This window comes from Pongo pygmaeus, chromosome 19 (genome assembly GCF_028885625.2).
Source record: "Pongo pygmaeus isolate AG05252 chromosome 19, NHGRI_mPonPyg2-v2.0_pri, whole genome shotgun sequence".
NCBI lineage: Eukaryota > Metazoa > Chordata > Mammalia > Primates > Hominidae > Pongo > Pongo pygmaeus.
The window spans coordinates 3,295,197-3,313,761 of record NC_072392.2 but is presented as its reverse complement, the minus strand read 5'-3'; the positions used below and the strand labels follow the sequence as shown (position 1 = coordinate 3,313,761).

The following is an 18,565-nucleotide window of genomic DNA, read 5'->3' as shown; positions in this document are numbered from 1 at the left end:
GCTTTGTTAGGTGGAAGGGCTTTCTGCAGGAGGCCAGGGCAGATAAGGCAGCCTGATGAGGCTTTGAGAGGACCTGAAACTGGAGATGGGATTTAATGGCCAGAGAGGAGGCAGCAGGCTTGTCGTGTGGGCAAATACACACAAGCTTGTAGAATAATTCACCAGGTGGAGAGCTGAGGAGAGCACCCTGTCATGTTCCCCCAGCCCTGGCCTCGCTGATCGAGAAGTGTCCCAAAGACAACAAGGACTGCAGCTCCTACGGCAGTTTCAGCGACGCAGTGCTGGAACTCTTCAAGCTCACCATAGGCCTGGGTGACCTGAACATCCAGCAGAACTCCAAGTATCCCATTCTCTTTCTGTTCCTGCTCATCACCTATGTCATCCTCACCTTTGTTCTGCTCCTCAACATGCTCATTGCTCTGATGGGTGAGACTGTGGAGAACGTCTCCAAGGAGAGCGAGCGCATCTGGCGCCTGCAGGTGAGTCTAGACAGAGACTCCACTGCGGGGGCCTCCACGGGACTCAGTTCAGCACATGGTCATTGACTACTACTGTCAGCACCAGTGGGTCTGCGGTGGGGCCTGAGAATCTGCACAAGCTCCTCAGTGTGTGGCCAGGTTTGAGGACCTAGCCTTAGCCTAGGTTCTTTGAGTGTAGGGTCTAGGGAGTGTGGCTGTGCAACAGAATGTGTAGAAAAACTCAGGCTCATGGGGGTACTCTGCTAAGGGTTGACAGTGTAATGTGTGGATGTTGAAGTTTGACCTTAGGTTGCATTAAGAGGAGTACAGCATCTAGGACAATGGAGGTGACAGTTCTGCTCTATTCCATCCTGGCTTGAACACTCTTACATGCTGAGGAAACCAATGCATAGGATGGGTCCAGAGGTGGTAACCAGGTTTGGGAGAGGACTGGAGACTGCCTCTTAAGAAATGGTTGTTGGCAGCCGGGCATGGTGGCTCACCCCTGTAATCTTAGCACTTTGGAAGGCAGAAGTGGGTGGATCACCTGAGGTCAAGAGTTTCAGACCAGCTTGGCCAACAATGGTGAAACCTCATCTCTACTAAAAATACAAAAACTAGCCAGGTGTGGTAGTACGCGCCTGTAATCCCAGCTGCTCTGGATGCTGAGGCAGGAGAATCGCTTGAACCCGGGGGGTGGAGGTTGCAGCGAGTTGGGATCGTGCCATTGCACTCCAGCCTGGGTGACAGAGCAAAAACTCTGTCTCAAAAAAAGAAAAAACAGAAAATAAATGCTCATTGAAAAAGGTGAGCGTGCCTTCGGATATCTGCAGAGCAACCTGTGAAAGAGGGAGCAAATCCCTTCTGTGGTCCCGGAAGGCAGATGTACATGGGGGTACTACAGGGAGAAAAGCTTTGACGTCACACATGGAAGTTTCTCGTTATTAAGGCCCTCCTTTTTTTTTTTTTGAGACAGGGTCTTGCTCTGTCGCCCAGGCTGGAGTGCAGTGGCACGATATCAGCTCACTGCAACCTCTGCCTCCCGGGCTCAAGCGATTCTCCCACCTCAGCCTCCCAAGTAGCTGGGATTACAGGCACACGCCACCACACCTGGGTCATTTTTGTATTTTTTGTAGAGATGGGGTTTCACCATGTTGCCCAGGCTGGCCTCTTACTCCTGAGCTCAAAGTGATTCACCCGCCTCAGCCTCCCAAAGTGTTGGGATTACAGGTGTGAGCCACTGCGCCAGGCCAAGGCCTTCTTAATTGGTTTGTTGATACTGTTCAAGAGAGATTGGAAAAATTATGGCCAGGAAACTGCAGAGAGGTTCCAAGCCTGGGAGGGGGTGGGACTAAATGATGTTTGAACGGTCCTCTGCCATGGGATTCCAGGACCCCAGCACTGTCAGATAGGAAGCTCCTGGGCTTTCAGAAATATTATTTATATCATGGAGTTTCGCTCTGTCACCTAGGCTGGAGTGCAATGGTGGGATCTTGGCTCACTGCAACCTCCAACCTCCAGGTTCAAGTGATTCTCCTGCCTCAGCCTCCTGAGTAGCTGGGATTATAGGCACCTGACACACGCCTAGCTAATTTTTGTGTTTTTAGTAGAGACAGGGTTTCGCCATGTTGGCCAGGCTGGTCTCGAACTCCTGACCTCAGGTGATCCACCCGCCTTGGCCTCCCAAAGTGCTGGGATTACAGGCATGAGCCATCGTGCTCAGCCCTGATTTTTGTGTTTTCAGTAGAAACGGGGTTTCGCCATGTTGGCCAGGCTGGTCTCGAACTTTTGACCTCAGGTGATACACCCACCTTGGCCTCCCAAAGTGCTGGGATTATAGGCATGAGCCACTGTGCCCGGCCTGCTTTTTTGTCTTTGAATTCTGTACATTAGCCAAACCCTTGCGATCTATGCATTAAGCATGAGGTGAGGGTGGAGTGGGCTCCCTGACAGTGTGTGTGCACTTGTGTGTGCTTGTGAGTGTGAATGCCTACTCCTTAGACTTGCTTATGTACCCAGAGAGCCAGGACCATCTTGGAGTTTGAGAAAATGTTACCAGAATGGCTGAGGAGCAGATTCCGGATGGGAGAGCTGTGCAAAGTGGCTGAGGAAGATTTCCGACTGTGTTTGCGGTAACAAAGGGAGAAGGGCCCTGGGGTGGTGGTCTTTGGGGTGGGTAGAGAGGGGCAGGTCGGTGACAGGATGTTAGAGAAACAGTGCTGCCACTTGCTCACCATAACCACAGCTACTGTCTCTTCCAGTGGCCTCCTCAGAAGAAGGAATTTGCTTATGGGGTTGCAGGCCCTGGGATGGGGGTTCCCGAGCTTCAGAAGAGAAAGAGAAGGAGACTGCCAACAGTGGCTCCCCTCTCTGCATTTTTCTTTCTTTCTTTTTTTTTTTTTGAGATGGAGTTTTGCTCTTATTGCCCGGGCTGGAGTGCAATGGCGCGATCTTGGCTCATTGCAACCTCTGCCTCCTGGGTTCAAGTGATTCTCCTGCCTCAGCCCACCTGAGTAGCTGGGATTACAGGCATGTGCCACCACACCCGGCTAATTTTGTATTTTTAGTAGAGGCAGAGTTTCACTATGTTGGCCAGGCTGGTCTCGAACTCCCGACCTCAGGTGATCCACCCACCTTGGCCTCCCAAAGTGCTGGGATTACAGGCGTGAGCCACCGCACCCAGCCCCTCTCTCTGCCTTTTTAGAGGTGCCTCCATGGTCTCTCTCTGTTCGCTATCTGGTTTAGGGGAGATCTGCTTGGTACTCCTTTTCTTGCTGTTTACCCTGTGTGAGTTCCTGTGACCCCGGGTGACTTGAGGCCCCTTTTACCCCTGGCAGATGGAAAGTGACATGGCTACTTTGACAGATCTCTGGCTTTTTGATTTTTTTTTTTAAGTCCTTACATATCCTATGACCACTTTTTCTTTTCCTTTTCTTTTTTTTTTTTTTAAACAGAGTTCCAGGCTAGAGTGCAGTGGTGCGATCTCGGCTCACTGCAACCTCCGCCTCCCTGGTTCAAGTGATTCTCATGCCTCAGCCTCCCCAGTAGCTGGGACTACAGGCACACGCCAGCACGCCTGGATAATTTTTGTATTTTTAGTAGAGACGGGGTTTCATCACGTTGGCCAGGCTGGTCTTGAACTCCTGGCCTCAAGTGATCCACCCCTCACTCAGCCTCCCAAAGTGCTGGGATTACAGGCGTGAGACACGGTGCCCGGCCCCATGAACACCTTTTCTGATAAGCCCACCTCTTCCTACCCTGACCCAACTGCCTGAGCCTACGGACAACCTTCTCTGAGTATGACCATACCTTAACCCACTTCTCTGACTGAAACCCCACCCCGTGGAAAGCATCATTTCTGACTGCAATTATTACCCTAACAAACAGTTCTGATGCCACCCTCACTCTAGAGATGTTCTCTGGGTGTGAATTTAAGTCACATCAATGCCTATGGCTGTATTCTAACACCTCAGACGCCACCCACTCTTGTTGGGGCATAGACCCTAACCACAGGCTCTTTGTGCCTCCTCAACGCCTGCTACACTTGGAGTTTAATCTGCACACCCTCGCAGCCCGGGCCCTCCCTCTGTCTGTCCCCGCTTCCCCTTGGGCTGTTACCAGTCAGGCACAGCAGCTGTTGTCTGAAATTGGACCCTTTACACCTGTCTAAGAAACTTGCAGGATTTCCGAGTTCCCTACAATGGAAGGAGAACTGATTCTCTGAGGCCTGGGGACGTGGAGATGGGGATAGAGTTTGAACTCCAACAACTTTGGTGTGACCCCTTGGGTCAGAGGTGCTCCTGATGTCTAGGACAGACAGAAGGGGAGCTGTGTAGACACCAGGACGTCCCAAAACAGGGCTATTTGTTTGTACTCAGTGAGGCACTGGTGAAATAGTAAGAATGATGATCACACTTGCAGGATCAATGAGGTGAAGTGGACTGAATGGAAGACGCACGTCTCCTTCCTTAACGAAGACCCGGGGCCTGTAAGACGAACAGGTACTGTCGCTGTGAGGTGACATGGTGTCCGCTCCTGTCTCAGACCTTGAACAGATCAAGTCTAAGGGTCCTGACTTTCCCCATCTGTCAAATGGGAGGGTTGAATGGAAATGCTTCTTAGGTCTCTTCCAGCTCTGACTTTTAGAACCCTAGTTGGCACAACTTTTAAAATGGTGTAGCCCTAAGCCATAGAAACACATCATGCAGGCCGGGCATGGTGGCTTGTGCCTGTAATCCCAGCACTTTGGGAGGCCGAGTCGGGTGAATCACCTGAGGTCAGGAGTTTGAGACCAGCCTGGCCAACATGGTGAAACTCTGTCTCTACTGAAGATACAAAAATTAGCTGAACGTGGTGGCAGGTGCCTATAATCCCAGCTACTCGAGAGGCTGAGTCAGGAGAATTGCTTGAACCTGGGAGGTGGAGGTTGCAGTGAGCTGAGATCACACCACTGCACTCCAGCCTGGGTGACAAGAGTGAAACTCCATCTCAAAAAAGAAAAAAAAAACACATTATGCAGAGTGATATATTTCTAAAATGTATATTTTTTAAAAAGCAGATTTCAACAAAATCCAAGATTCTTCCAGGAACAACAGCAAAACCACTCTCAATGCATTTGAAGAAATAGAGGAATTCCCGGAAACGTCGGTGTAGAAGTGGAACCCAGAGCTGGTGTGCGCGTGCGCTGTCTGGCGCCGCAGGCGGAGTCACCGACTCCGTGCGAGAGGCTTTGAGGGATGATGGAGTCCGGCTCTGCTGCCCTAGAAGCAGAGTGCACCCTCATGCTCAGTGCTCAGTGGGTGTCTGAACTGAGGGGCAGTTATCAATTTGTCTGAGTGGGAAACATCCTGGATTTTGTTACTTGGCAAACAGTTGGTGTAAACCTACAGCCAGCAGCAGTCTGGAGCCTGGGAGCCTCCTGAAGTCCCGGGTGAAGCCTCTGGTTTTACCAATTGCAGGTCGGCTTGGCTGGGAGAGATGGATGGCAGGAAAGGGGCAGGAGTCTTGAGGAGCGGGACAGGAGTCTTTCCTCCTGCCAGCTTCCCCCTTCAGCCCCAACCCCAGCCCACACATTGTACCATCTCTTCTGCTGTGACTGGGTTGCCTGAATTTGTGGGAGACCCTTGATCCCACCCCAGAGTGTGCGGGGGACGGAGGTAAGACGGATATCCTGGGGGAGGAGGGGAATGCACTCTGGAAACACCCTTCCGGAACCCTTCGGGGAAAAGGAGATCATCCTTGGAGTGAACGTCCCCTGACACCCCAAGGTTCAAACTGTCTCAAACTGAGAGTTGTTTTTAGTAGCATAATTAACACAGTGTTTTAATTTTCAATATGGAAAAGACATTTCAGTTGAGAATGAAAATTATTACAATGAAGTATGTGATTTTAAAAGTGGAGACAGATTAGGGGGCTTTGGGGCTGGATGTAAGTATTATATATTTGGCCTCAGGGTGCCCAGAGCAAGACAAAAAGCTTTTCTTCACACACACAAAAGTCTGCATGAGACACGCCGGGCAAGTCCTGCTGGGCCGCGGCGATCTGGGTGAAAGGGCCTGGCTCTTTTCCTCGTCCTGGCCTCACAGTAGCGTATGCCTCTGTGCTGGGATCGTGGCTTCCGCTGAAGCAGAAATAGCAGCTGCTCGATCGATATCATCTTGGAACTCAGCAGTTAGTCGCATACCTCAGTATGTCTCATGGGGGGAATTTAACAAAATGCCTCAACTGCTTTGGTACGAAGTATTTTTTTTTTTAGTTTAACTGTGAATTTTGAAGCTGAAGGGGAAGCTTGTGAGAGAAAAGCATTTGCCAAGACTTGGAGCTTATTTTTAGGTCCTCATCCTCTGATGTTCTCCTTCTGAAATGACACGGAGTCAGTCTGGGGGGCAGAAGTGAAGTGGAGATGGAAGGATTTTCCAGGTGACTGGGACCGAAACCACCAGAAAATCCACTCTGCCGCCATTATCTGGTGAAAGGATTCATGTAAAAATGTTCGAGGTGGAATTATAAAAATAGTAACCATAAATGTTAATCTTAAATGGCAGAAATAGCAATTTGGCCTTCAGATAACATGGCAATTGATTAGTTCATCTGGCTTGAGGCAAACTGAAGAGTCCGGGCCTAGCAGTGCACTCTAGTCCAGTTTCTCTGCCCTGGGCCACTCTGTGTGCCAGACTAGCTGGACAGATAGAGACTCTGTGCCCCTGATGGGGCCGGTTGGGGAGAGGTGGGCTGGGGTGTGTGAGGCTTCACAATCCACAGCAGCCCCTGCCCTCCCAGCTGACCCAGGGAGTAACCACGTGCTCTAAGCCACAGTGGTCGGGGCTGGGCATGGGCCTCTGGAGAAAAGATTTGAGGGGGACTGTCCTAGAGGCAGGAGGTGCAGATGTGTTCCAGAATGGGCAGAACTAGGAAATTGAGAAAGATTTTGGCTCAATAGAATCCAGCAACTGCTCCAGATGTTGGAGATGTTTAAGCAGAAGCTAGCTGAGCACTTAATGAGGAATGTTGTTGAAAATGGTCATTGGAAGAAGTTTAAGGTCCCTTTTAGCCTGGAGATTGTACAAATCAGCATTCCACATCTGGAGTTAGCTACCCGCATTAAGCCTGAACAGACATCTTGGTCTGAAAGGAAGTGGTTTGGATTCATGATGCCGTGCTCTGCACTATGGAGCTGGAAATTCCAGAATTGCTTTGACTCAGATATTAATGAAGAAAGTCATATCCATTAATGGATAAAGCCATATCTGTTATGGATAAAGCCATATCCAGAATTGCTTTGACTCAGATGTTAATGGATAAAGCCATATCCAGAATTGCTTTGACTCAGATGTCAATGGATAAAGCCAATTATTGATTTCTATTTGCCTAACCTGCCAGCTTTTGTCCAAGTGGGGAATGGAGAGCTATATGGATGTTTGTCATCTCACATGTTTTGGTGATCTGCTGTCTGTGGGTCTGGATGGAATTTGTTGGCAAGACCATTTTCTGTATTGGATATTCTTCCCAACAGTGTCCACCCCAAAAGGCTTTCAGCCAAAAGGTCTGAGCCTAGGTAGGTTTACCAAGGGAAGCCATGAGTCAAGAAGCATCAGAGTGAAAAGGACCACTTCCTTCATTTTACCCCCAGAGGCTAATGTTCCGAGAGGAATGTGTACTTGGGCAGAGTCGTGCAGGAAGGTCATATCAGAGCTGTGGAGGCTGGAGTGTCCTGATTCTTGGACCACAGATGTCTCCCTGAGACATTATTTATTTATTTTTAAAAAGCACAGTTATTCCATCATTTTGAGTCTTTGTAGTTGGCTTATATTGGGGGGGCAGGACTATTTTCTCAGGTGTCTCATTTGGCAGTCAACATTGTCCCCTATGTTCCCTATGACTAGTTGAAAATTCAAGTGTGCCTACAGGGGTGCACAAAACCACACCCACACCCACCCACATACCCCCACACCCCCACCCCCTCCCCCACACACACCTACACCCCATTGAACCCGTGGGTCTATCAGGACATCCTAAAACTCCGTGATTGACATTTCAGTAATTTCAGGGGAAGGCGTTTTCCAGGGATGGGGTCTCCCAGGCTCAGATAGTGCCTTTGGCTGCAAACGCTCCTTTAGCTAAACTTTTCCTCAGGAAGAATTCATTATTCTAGACATTATGTGATATATCCGTTTGGAATAAAAGGTGCTTAACCTTCCTCCCTGGGATGTGGGAGAAGGTGCTGGAGGTTGTACTGTGAAGTCTTTAAGCTCTTAGAAGGCTCCAGCCTGAGAGAGCCCAGTATTATTGACATTCCTTTCCTTCCTCAAGTCCTGGTGACCTGTGTCCTTTCGCTCTGGGCAGGGCCCAGGTAGATGGGCCGTCCTCCGGGCCTGTAAGCTGTACTTGATTTCTGCATTGATTTACATATTTTTTACTGTGATGTTGGTTCCAAACACAGAATTGTCACGCCGTCTCCCTGAATGTGCCGGATCCTTGTAAATTCTCATTTACCTACTTGTTCTTAGTGGGGGGTGTGTGTGTGTATGAAACTCTATGTTCAAGAAAGAAATCATACAAAGAGTAAGAACATGTTTGTGCCATTGAAGACATGGTTTTTTGATTTCTAATAAATATTTATTTTGCTTTGTTACGGCCACGTTTTATCCTTGCCTTAGGTGTGCCAATGTGCAGACTGACTAGAAACCCTAGAGTGTTGTTAACAGGAGTGGGTAAAGGGAAGGCCAGTTTTTGGACCTGAAGCATTATCATTGGTTCCGGCTTAGGAACAGAGCCAGCAAGCCGTAAGACATGTCACCTTTGTATGTATTTGCATCTCAAAGCGCATTCACATCAGGTAGCCAATTTGAACCACTCAGCAGCTTTGGAAGCAGTTTGAGTAAAAGGAGACTCAGGGGCTTGAAGCGATGTGCCCAGGGATTCACAGCCAGATAATGTCAGTGGTTCAGGCCACGAAAGCCCTCAAAGAGTGCTCTATCCACTTCTGCACAGCAAAACAAACTACCATCAGAGTGAACAGCAACCTACAGAATAGGAAAAAATTTTTGCCATCTACCCATCTGACAAAGGTCTAATATCCAGAATTTACAAGTAACTTAAACATATTTACAAGAAAAAAACAAACAACCCCATCAAAAAGTGGGCAAAGGATATGAACAGACACTTCTCAAAAGAAGACATTTACATGGCCAACAAACATGAAAAAAAGCTCATCATCACTGGTCATTAGAGAAATGCAAATCAAAACCACAGTGAGATACCATCTCACGCCAGTCAAAATGGTGATTATTAAAAAGTCAGGAAACAATAGATGCTGGAGAGGCTGTGGAGAAATAGGAACACTTTTACACTGTTGGTGGGAATGCAAATTAGTTCAACAATTGTGGAAGACAGTATAGCGATTCCTCAAAGATCCAGAACCAGAAATACCATTTGACCCAGCAATCCCATTACTGAGTATACACCCAAAGGAATGTAAATCATTCTACTATAAAGACACCTGCACACATATGTTTATTGCAGCACTATTTACAATAGCAAAGACATGGAACCAACCCAAATGCCCATCAATGATAGACTGGATAAAGAAAATGTGTTATATTTACACCATGGAATACTATACAGCCATAAAAAGGAATGAGATCATGTCTTTTGTAGGAACATGGATGAAGCTGGAAGCCATCATCCTCAGCAAACTAACACAGGAACAGAACCAAACACCACATGTTCTCACTCATAAGTGGAGTTGAACATTGAGAACATATGGATGCAGAGAGGGGAACAACACACACCAGGGCCTGTTGGGGGGTAGGGGGTGAGAGGAGGGAGCTTAGAGGATGGATCGATAGGTGCAGCAAAGCACCATGGCACACGTATACCTATGTAACAAACCTGCATGTTCTGCACCTGTATCCCCCTCCTTTTTTTTGGAAGAAATAAAAAAAAAGAGGGCTCTATCCATCATGGCTGTTGGCTGTCAAATTATTTTGAGTGAATAGAAACCCATGGTTCCACCTGGAGAACAGAAGGTGTAAATCCGTCCTGTCCGCCACACATGATTTTCACGAGGAGGCAATGAGAGAATGGATAGGAAAGAGCTGACGTTGTTACTATCATTATTGCCGATCAGCCTAATTCATAGGTATATTCAGTTCTTCATTCTTTTGAGTGATTTCATAAGGATGGCAGTTCTCAACTTGAATGCTTGTCTTGGTGGGTTGTGGAACTTGCAACCAATTTGTTAATAAGTGAAATACTGCATTTGGTGAATTATTTACTTAATTCAGATGATTCCCAGAATAACTTCCTTCACTGGGATGTATCTTGTTGAGTGGCAACAAAACAGGGATTGTACGTGATTCACATCCTAGCTTAGTAGGCGTTAGTCCAAAACCTAGGAATGTGCCATCCATGGGGATGTTTTGGGTGGACGGGTAGAAAAAGGGTGGAAACCCTTGTCATAGGATATATTTCTGGGAAGGAGATGCCTAGGTCAATAGATTTCAACATTTTTATTGTTTTTGATACTGTGAAAAATTACCTTCCCAAAGAATTCCATCAATGTGTTCAGCCTTTGAGATTGTATGCTACACTGTTTACAAAGCTCTTTCGTTCATGTTGGTTATTGTTTTGTAGGTTTGGTGAGTGTCGTATCCCAGTTTAATAGGTAGGGAAATCGAGACTTGGAGACAGACGGAATGACATGCGAAGTTCACAATCCTTTTTCCTGGCTGGAGGATCCAGGTTCTCTGAAGTTTAGTTAGTCTAGTATCAAGAACTACCATTTTTCTCACTGCACCAGCATCCCCTCTGACAGTAACAGCAAAGTTCTGCAGAAAAGATTCAGTCCAACTCAAAAAATGTATCTCACCTACTATGTGTGAAGATTTAGAACCAATTCAACAAAAATTGAACACGAAGTATGGGCAATGATAGATGATACAAATATAAGTAAGACAGTTTCTTCCATTTAAGATGGTGGTAGGAAGGGAGAAGGACATGAATATTTATAGAGTGCCGTGCACTTTACATATATGTCTCATTTAATGTTTATAGCAACCCTTGTTACTGTCCAGCTGTTCTATTTCTTTCATCAGTTTTCTGTTTTATTTTTTAAAACCATCATATTTTGTTATTTCAAAACCATCATACTTCTTAAACCTGTGACCCCACCGCTTCCATATCAATAGCTGTAGTTGGTTTTATCCCCTATTTCACAGTGAAAATGGAAGCCATAAGTTGGAAACACCTTCAACTTCTGACCACCAAACCTGTGAATTTATTTGCACCCACATTCCTAAGCTTTGGTTGCCTTCCCCTCCCCACTCCCTCCTCCCCTCCCTCCCTCCCTTCCTTCCTTCCTTCTCTTTTCCTTCTCTCTCTCTTTCTCTCTCTCTCTCTTTCTGTCTTTCTGACAGAGTCTTGCCCTGTCGCCCAGGCTGGAGTGCAATGGCATGATCTCGGCTCACTGCAACCTCCACCTCCCGGCTTCAAGCAATTCTCCTGCCTCAGCTTCACAAGTAGCTGGGACTACAGGCACCCGCCACCACGCCCGGGTAATTTTTTGTATTTTTAGTAGAGATGGGGTTTCACCATGTTGGCCAGGCTGGTCTCAAACTCCTGACCTCAGGTGATCCACCTGCCTCGGTCTCCCGAAGTGCTGGGATTACAGGTCCCTGTGCGCGGCCCTGCCTTTCACTCAGAGCAAGAAAACTCCTGTCTAGGGACCTCTCTATGCTCTCTATGCTCTTGAGCTTTCTTATGTTTCAAGATTGTGAAAGTTATTCTTTCCCTTAATATGTAGTTTCTAAAAATGACGTTTTTCTGTTAAACATTTAGTCTATCTGTAGCTAATGGGGCTTTAGTATTTTTTTCCCCTTAATTATACTACATTAATCCCCTACAGACCTCAGTTTTTTGGTTGACTTTGTTTGCTAGTCAAGTTCCTGTTCTTTTTCTTGGCAGAATGGGGGAAACTTTAGTGCTGTTTTTGCTTTGATGGGATGTAAGCTTCTGGGCTGTGCCGTTGACTTTGTGGTGTGTGCAGGGACCTCCCTGGAGTTTCACATTGTGCAACCCACCAAGCCTGATGGGGCAGCCCTGGGCGAAGTCCTCTCTGAGTGAGCCTCTCAATCATCGGCTTGGTAGGTATTCAGGAACTACTGTCTGCCAAGTACTAGGCTAGGGTTTTTGGTGTGTCTGCTTTGGGAACAGGCATACAAAGGTCTCTGCAGGTAGATCACAAGCCTCTTGAAGGCAGTATGTGTGGGAAGTATAGAGATATTAGAAAAGCAGCCGGGCACGGTGGCTCACGCCTGTAATCCCAGCACTTTGGGAGGCCGAGGTGGGTGGATCACCTGAGGTCAGGAGTTTGAGACCAGCCTGACCAATATGATGAAACCCCATCTCTACTAAAAATATAAAAATTAGCCAGGCTTGCTGGCGCATGCCTGTAATCTCAACTACCCAGGAGGCTGAGGCACGAGAATCGCTGGAACCCGGGAGGCAGAGGCTGCAGTGAGCCGAGATCATGCCACTGTACTGCAGCCTGGGTGACAGAGTGAGACTCCGTCTCAAAAAATAAAAAATAAAAACCCAAAAAACAAACAAACAAAAAACCCCTAAGCAGCTATTTCCCTTCAGACTCTGTTTTTGCCGGATATGCAAATACAGGCCTTTCAGATGCTCCCTGGTCCTGCTGCCCTGGAACATCCATGACCTGTATAGGCCTCTCTCCCTGGTCACCCCCATGGGACTCTCAGGCTTCAGGGTTTCCCCAGCTGCCACTTTTCATTTGCTCCTTCTATTGGAGCACTGACTGTATGTGGTTTACCATTCCCACCCTCTGTGGTCTCCAGTGGCTATCTTGGGGTCACCCTTGTGAGGGAAGTGACAACCCACTCTTCCAAAGAAGCCCTTCCAGATAGCTTTACACTCAGCAGAGCAACTCTCATTTATCCAGCAAAACGCACTGAGCTCCTTCTATGCGTGAAGTGCTGTGGGTACGACAAAGAATAAGACAAATGCTATCCCTGCTCTCTTGGAGCTTTTGCAGTTTAATCAGAGACCGACAATAACTTCCCCTGCCCCAGTGTCATAAAGCATTACGGTTGCAATTTGGGTAAGTGACAGTCTAGTACTGGCAATGAGCTTGTATGACAGAGTGGCCTAACCTAGCCTGAGTCATGTTTAAGAGTAAGCGTCATTTAGCTAATGGAAGTGTGGAGATGGGGAAGGGTTTCAATAAGTGGGAAAAATGTGGGCAAAGGTAGTAGGGAACTTTGTGCATCTGAGGACTGGAGAAGTCTTATGTGGCCAAATTGCTGGGAGCAAGGGGCCAAGTGACATGAAATAAGGCTAGAGGGGTGGGCAGAGGCCAGTGCATGTAGGACTTGGACAGCCATGGTGAGGCTTTGAGATCTCATAACAAGGGTAAGAAGCCACCAAAGGATTTTAAACAGGGGAATTGTTGAGTGTGAACATTTCCTTGTTTTAGCCTGGCGTGGTGGCTTACGCCTGTAATCCCAGCACTCTGGGAGGCCGAAGTGGGCGGATCATCTGAGGTCGGGGGTTTGAGACCAGCCTGACCAACATGGAGAAACCCCGTCTCTACTAACAAAATACAAAATTAGCCGGGCGTGGTGGCGCATGCCTATAATCCCAGCTACTCGAGAGGCTGAGGCGGGAGAATTGCTTGAACCCAGGAGGCAGAGGTTGCGGTGAGCCAAGATCATGCCATTGCTCTCCAGCTTGGGCAGCAAGAGTGAAACTCCATCTCAAAGAAAAAAAAAAAGAAAATTTCCTTTTTTTTTCCCCATGGATTTGCAGACTTAAATGGGTGTTTTTTCCTTCCACTGTCCTTTGGGACATAGTAACAGTCTGGAGGATGTAGAACGAAGTGTTTCACTTGGGAGTGATGGGGACAATTCTCAGGAGGTGACTGGGAAGGAAGATAAAAAGAAGGCAGGCCCATTGGTGGAAGACGAAGATGTTCCAGTAGAGAAGGGATGTTTGAGCATGCTCATTTATTCAGCTCACCTCTATTGGTCACTTTCTAGATTGTAGACATCGAAAAAGACACTGCTAATGTCCTCAAGATGGGATAGAAGGAGGGGGAAAGTGGCAACGAAGTCAGGTAGATGAAGGCCATGTTGGCTATGAAATGAAAGTTGGGTTGCATTTTGAAGGAGAAACAGGCATTATTAGCAGTCTGAGGTGGGATGGGAGGTGGAGGACAGTGGGGGAGAATTCTAGGTAGGGGAGTCAGTCTATGTGAAGGCCTAGAGGAATAAATGGCGGGAAGGACACCGGAGTGGAGATGGCCCAAAGGGAGACAAGTGTAGGGAGGCGTCGGGGAGGGAGGGCAGATCAGGAAGGGCCTTTTGTGGTAGGAATTTGAACTTCAGTGATTTGTTAAGTATGTATTCTGTGCTAAGCACTGAGCTAAGTGCTTTTATGTCTTAGCCCACTTAATCCTCACAGTAACCCCATGAAAGGGGCACTATTATTATGATCATTCCCATTTTATAAATGAGAAAAATGCAAATGTAGATTGTTAGAAATAATCGAAGTAAAATAAAACTCAAAGTGGCTAAAACCACACAGCAATATGTTATAGATTAAAAACAAACCAACCAACCACACATCTAATTAGAAACTCTAAAGACTGTAAAAGGGAAAATTAGACTTGATAGGAATAATCAACCCTGAAACTGACTGAAACCACAGTGATATAAATTGTACACTGTAAATTTTACAAACAACTAAAATTTGAGGGAAGAATAAAGTATTCTTGCCAAAATTTACATCTGGAAAAAGCTGACCTAGAAAAGTTGGACTCAGAAATAAGACACAATGGATCATTCACAGCGGGAGAAGGAAGCTTGGTAAAACTTACGTACAAAAGCTGATAAATAACATTTTTACTACAGAATTCAGAAGGAAGAGAGTTTATTCCAATGCAAATAATTTTGGTAAAGTACAAAAATAGAAAAAAATGCTGAAAAATTTAGAAACAATACGTGCTTTCTAGAATACTGAGTATGGAGTAAAATTGGCGTAGTGGGGTTCACTTTGGAAGAATGAAAATGTATAAATATATAATATTTATTTATTTATTTATTTATTCATTCCAGGTAATGTTAGTATTTTTGGTAAATACACTTGAAACTATGATTATGGATTCATTGGGGGTACAGATCATGGAATAAAAACGCTCTTTATTGGCTGCTGTGGCCTAAGAGGATGGCGGGGAGGGCCCTGGTGGGGCTGGAGAGGGAGGGGGCAGCGTCCAGCAGAAGGTCCTTTGAGGATAAGAATCATGGGAGGCAAGGGGTTTGGGCATTTAGGACGTGGAAGGACTTCTTGAAGGACTGTATTTGCAAACCATAGCTGTGAGTCACATTTCTATGTGTGTCCAGTGCCCTGTTGTTGACTTTCACTACCTCTGCTGGCAACAGCTGGAGTCCAAAGACCTCCTCACACCTTGCTTGGGAATAAGGGTGGGCATATTCTTTCAAAATGAGAAGTGACAGCTGTGAAGAATAGGCCTCTTCCAAATTTTCCATGTTGGGAAGAAACATTAGCTCCTCAGGGGGTGCGTGAGGTGTCTGAAGGAGGTTCTCTGTTACATGAGGTCAGTGCAGAGCAGTGGGCATGCCACAGTAGCAATGCTATGTGGGTTACTGTCTGTTTGTGGACAAAGGGCCATTCAGTTTCTTAATATAGTCATATGTCATCTTTACCATTAAGCCCACGTTTCTCTTTCATATTTCATCTACAAAACAGCACTTAAAAGTCTCCTCTGGATTTCGCAATGAATGCTGAAGTTTATAGACTGTACACTTAGTATATTGCCATTAACCCAAATATAAAAATTGGAAAAACAGCAAGCCTGCACAACTCATTTCTACTAGCACTTATACATTACAGGCGTACCTCAGAGATATTTCAGCCTTGGCTCCAGATCACCACAATAAAACAAATATTATAACAGATGAGCCACACACATTTTTTGATTTTCCAGTACGTGTAAAAGTTATGCTCACACTATACATAGTATGTTAAATGTGTAATAGCATTATGTCTAAAACATGTACATTCCTTCATTAAAAATACTTTATTGCTAAAAAAGCTAACGATCATTTGAGCTTTCAGCAATTCATGATCTTTTTGCTGGTGGAGGGCCTTGCCTTTATGACGGCTGCCTGATCAGGGCGGTGGGCACTGAGGGTTGGGATAGCTGTGACAATTTCTTAAAATAAAACAACAATGAAGTTCGCTGCATTGATTGACTCTTCATTTCATGAAAGATTTCTCTGTAGCATGAAATGCTGTTTAATAACATTTTACTCACAGTAGAACTCATTTCTTTCTTTCTTTTTTTTTTTTTTTTTTTGAGACGGAGGCTCGCTCTGTCCGCCAGGCTGGAGTGCAGTGGCTCAGTCTTGGCTCACTGCAACCTCTGCCTCCTGGGTTCAAGTGATCCTCCTGCCTCAGCCTCACAAGTAGCTGGGACTACAGGCACGTGCCACCATGCCCAGCTAATATGTTTGTATTTTTAGTAGAGAGGGGGTTTCACCATGTTGGCCAAGTTGGTCTCGAACTCCTGACCTCAGGTGATCTGTCTGCCTCAGCCTCCCAAAGTGCTGAGATGACAGGCATGAGTCACTTCGCCCAGCCGAACTCATTTCAAAATAGGAGTCAATCCTCTCAAACCCTGCTGCTGCTTTATTAACTATGTTTATGTAATATTCTAAATCCTTTGTCATTTCAACAATGTTCACAGCATCTGCAACAAGAGTAGATTCCATCCAAGAAACCACTTTTTGCTCATTTATAAGAAGCGACTCCTCATCCATTGAAGTGTGATCATGAGATTGCAGCAGTTCAGTTACATCTTCAGGTTCCGCTTCTCATTCTCTTGCTGTCACATCTGCGTGACTTCCTTTACTCAAGTCTCGAACTCCTCAGAGTCATCCAAGAGGGTTGGAATTCACTTTTTCCAAACTCCTGTTAATGTTGATATTTTGATCTCCTCCCACGAATCCTGAATGTTCTTAATGGCATCTAGAATTTTGAATCCTTTCCAGAAGGTTTTCTGTTTACTTTGCCCAGCTCCATCAGAGGAATCACTATCTATGGCAGCTATGCCTTATGAAATGTTTTTTTCTTCCTTTCTTTTTTTTCTTTTTTCTTCCCTCCCCCAGCCTGAAATGTATTTCTTAAATAGTTAGATATGAAAGTCACAATGATGCCTTGATCCATGGGCTTTGGCTGGATGTCATGTTAGCAGGCACAAAAACAACGCTAATCTCTTTGCACATCTCCAGCAGAGCTCTTGGGTAACCTGGTGTATTGTCAACCAGCAGTAATATTTTGAAAGGAATCTTTTTTGTTCTTTTTCCAAGCAGTAGGTCTCAACAATGGGCTTAAAATATACAGTAAACCATGCTGCAAACACGTGTGCCGTCAGTGAGGCTTTGTTGTTCCATTTATAGAGCTCAGGCAGAGCAGGTTTAGTATCAGTCTTCAGAGTTCTAGGATTTTTGGGCTGGGCACAGTGGCTCATGCCTGTAATCCCAGCACTTTGGGGCCAAGATGGGTGGATCACGAGGTCGGGAGATTGAGACCATCCTGGCTAACATGGTGAAACCCTGTCTCTACTAAAAAAATTGAAAAAATTAGCCGGGCATGGTGGCGGGCACCTGTAGTCCCAGCTACCTGGGAGGCTGAGGCAGGAGAATGGTGTGAACCCAGGAAGCGGAGCTTGCAGTGAGCCGAGATGGTGCCACTGCACTCCAGCCTGGGCGACAGAGCGAGACTCTGTCTCAAAAAAAAAAGAGTTCTAGGATTTTTGAAACAGTTAATGAGCTTTGGCTTTAACTGAAAGTCACCAGCTGTATTAGCTCTTAAGAGAGTCAGCCTGTCCTTTGAAGCTTTGAAGCTAGGCATTCATTTCTCCTCTCTAGCTAGGAAAGTCCTAGATAGCATCTTCTTCCGATAGAAGGCTATTTCAGCTACACTGGAGATCTGTTGTTTATTGTAGCCGTCTTCATCAATGATTTTAGCTACATCTTCTGGATAACTTGCTATAGCTTCCACATCAGCAACTTGCTGGTTCACTTTCCACTTGTAGGTTTTGGAGCTGTCTTCGTTCCTTAAACCTTGTGAACCAACCTCTGCCAGCTTCCTGCAGCTTCCTCACCTCTCTCAGGCTTCACAGATTTGAAGAGAGTTAGGGCTTTGCTCTGGGTCATGCTTTGGCTTAATGTTGTGACTGGTTTGATCTTCTATCCAGACCACTAAAACTGTCTCCATATCAGCAATAAGATTGTTTTGCTTTCTTATCATTTGTGTGTGTGCACTGGAGTAGAATTTTTAATTTTCTTCAAGATCCTTTTCTTTGAATTCACAACTTGGCTAACTGGTGCAAGAGGCCTAGCTTTCAGCCTGTCTCAGCTTTTGACATGCCTTCCTTACTAAGCTTAATTTCTAGAAGTATGACCCTTTCTTTCACTTGAACACATAGAGGCTGCTGTAGAGTTATTAATTATTGTGTCTCAAGGAATAGGGAGGCCGGAGGACAGGAAGAGAGACAGGGAAATGGC

General features: G+C 46.1%; 1 protein-coding gene across 2 annotated transcripts in view; it reads left to right on the top strand.

Annotated features, from left to right (window-relative positions):
* The window catches only part of TRPV3 (transient receptor potential cation channel subfamily V member 3), a 44,948-nt gene extending 36,283 nt beyond the window's left edge, over positions 1 to 8,665 (top strand). The window contains exons 14-17 of one of the 2 annotated variants that reach the window (XM_054459273.2): positions 205 to 479; positions 2,478 to 2,590; positions 4,380 to 4,459; positions 5,017 to 8,665. In XM_054459273.2, the coding sequence (XP_054315248.2) occupies positions 205 to 479; positions 2,478 to 2,590; positions 4,380 to 4,459; positions 5,017 to 5,111 (563 nt within the window). In that variant the 3' untranslated portion in view covers positions 5,112 to 8,665. Of the gene's footprint in view, positions 1 to 204; positions 480 to 2,477; positions 2,591 to 4,379; positions 4,460 to 5,013 lie in introns of both variants that reach the window. The other variant, XM_054459272.2, reaches the window with a different exon arrangement.
* The last annotated feature ends 9,900 nt before the right edge of the window (positions 8,666 to 18,565 follow it).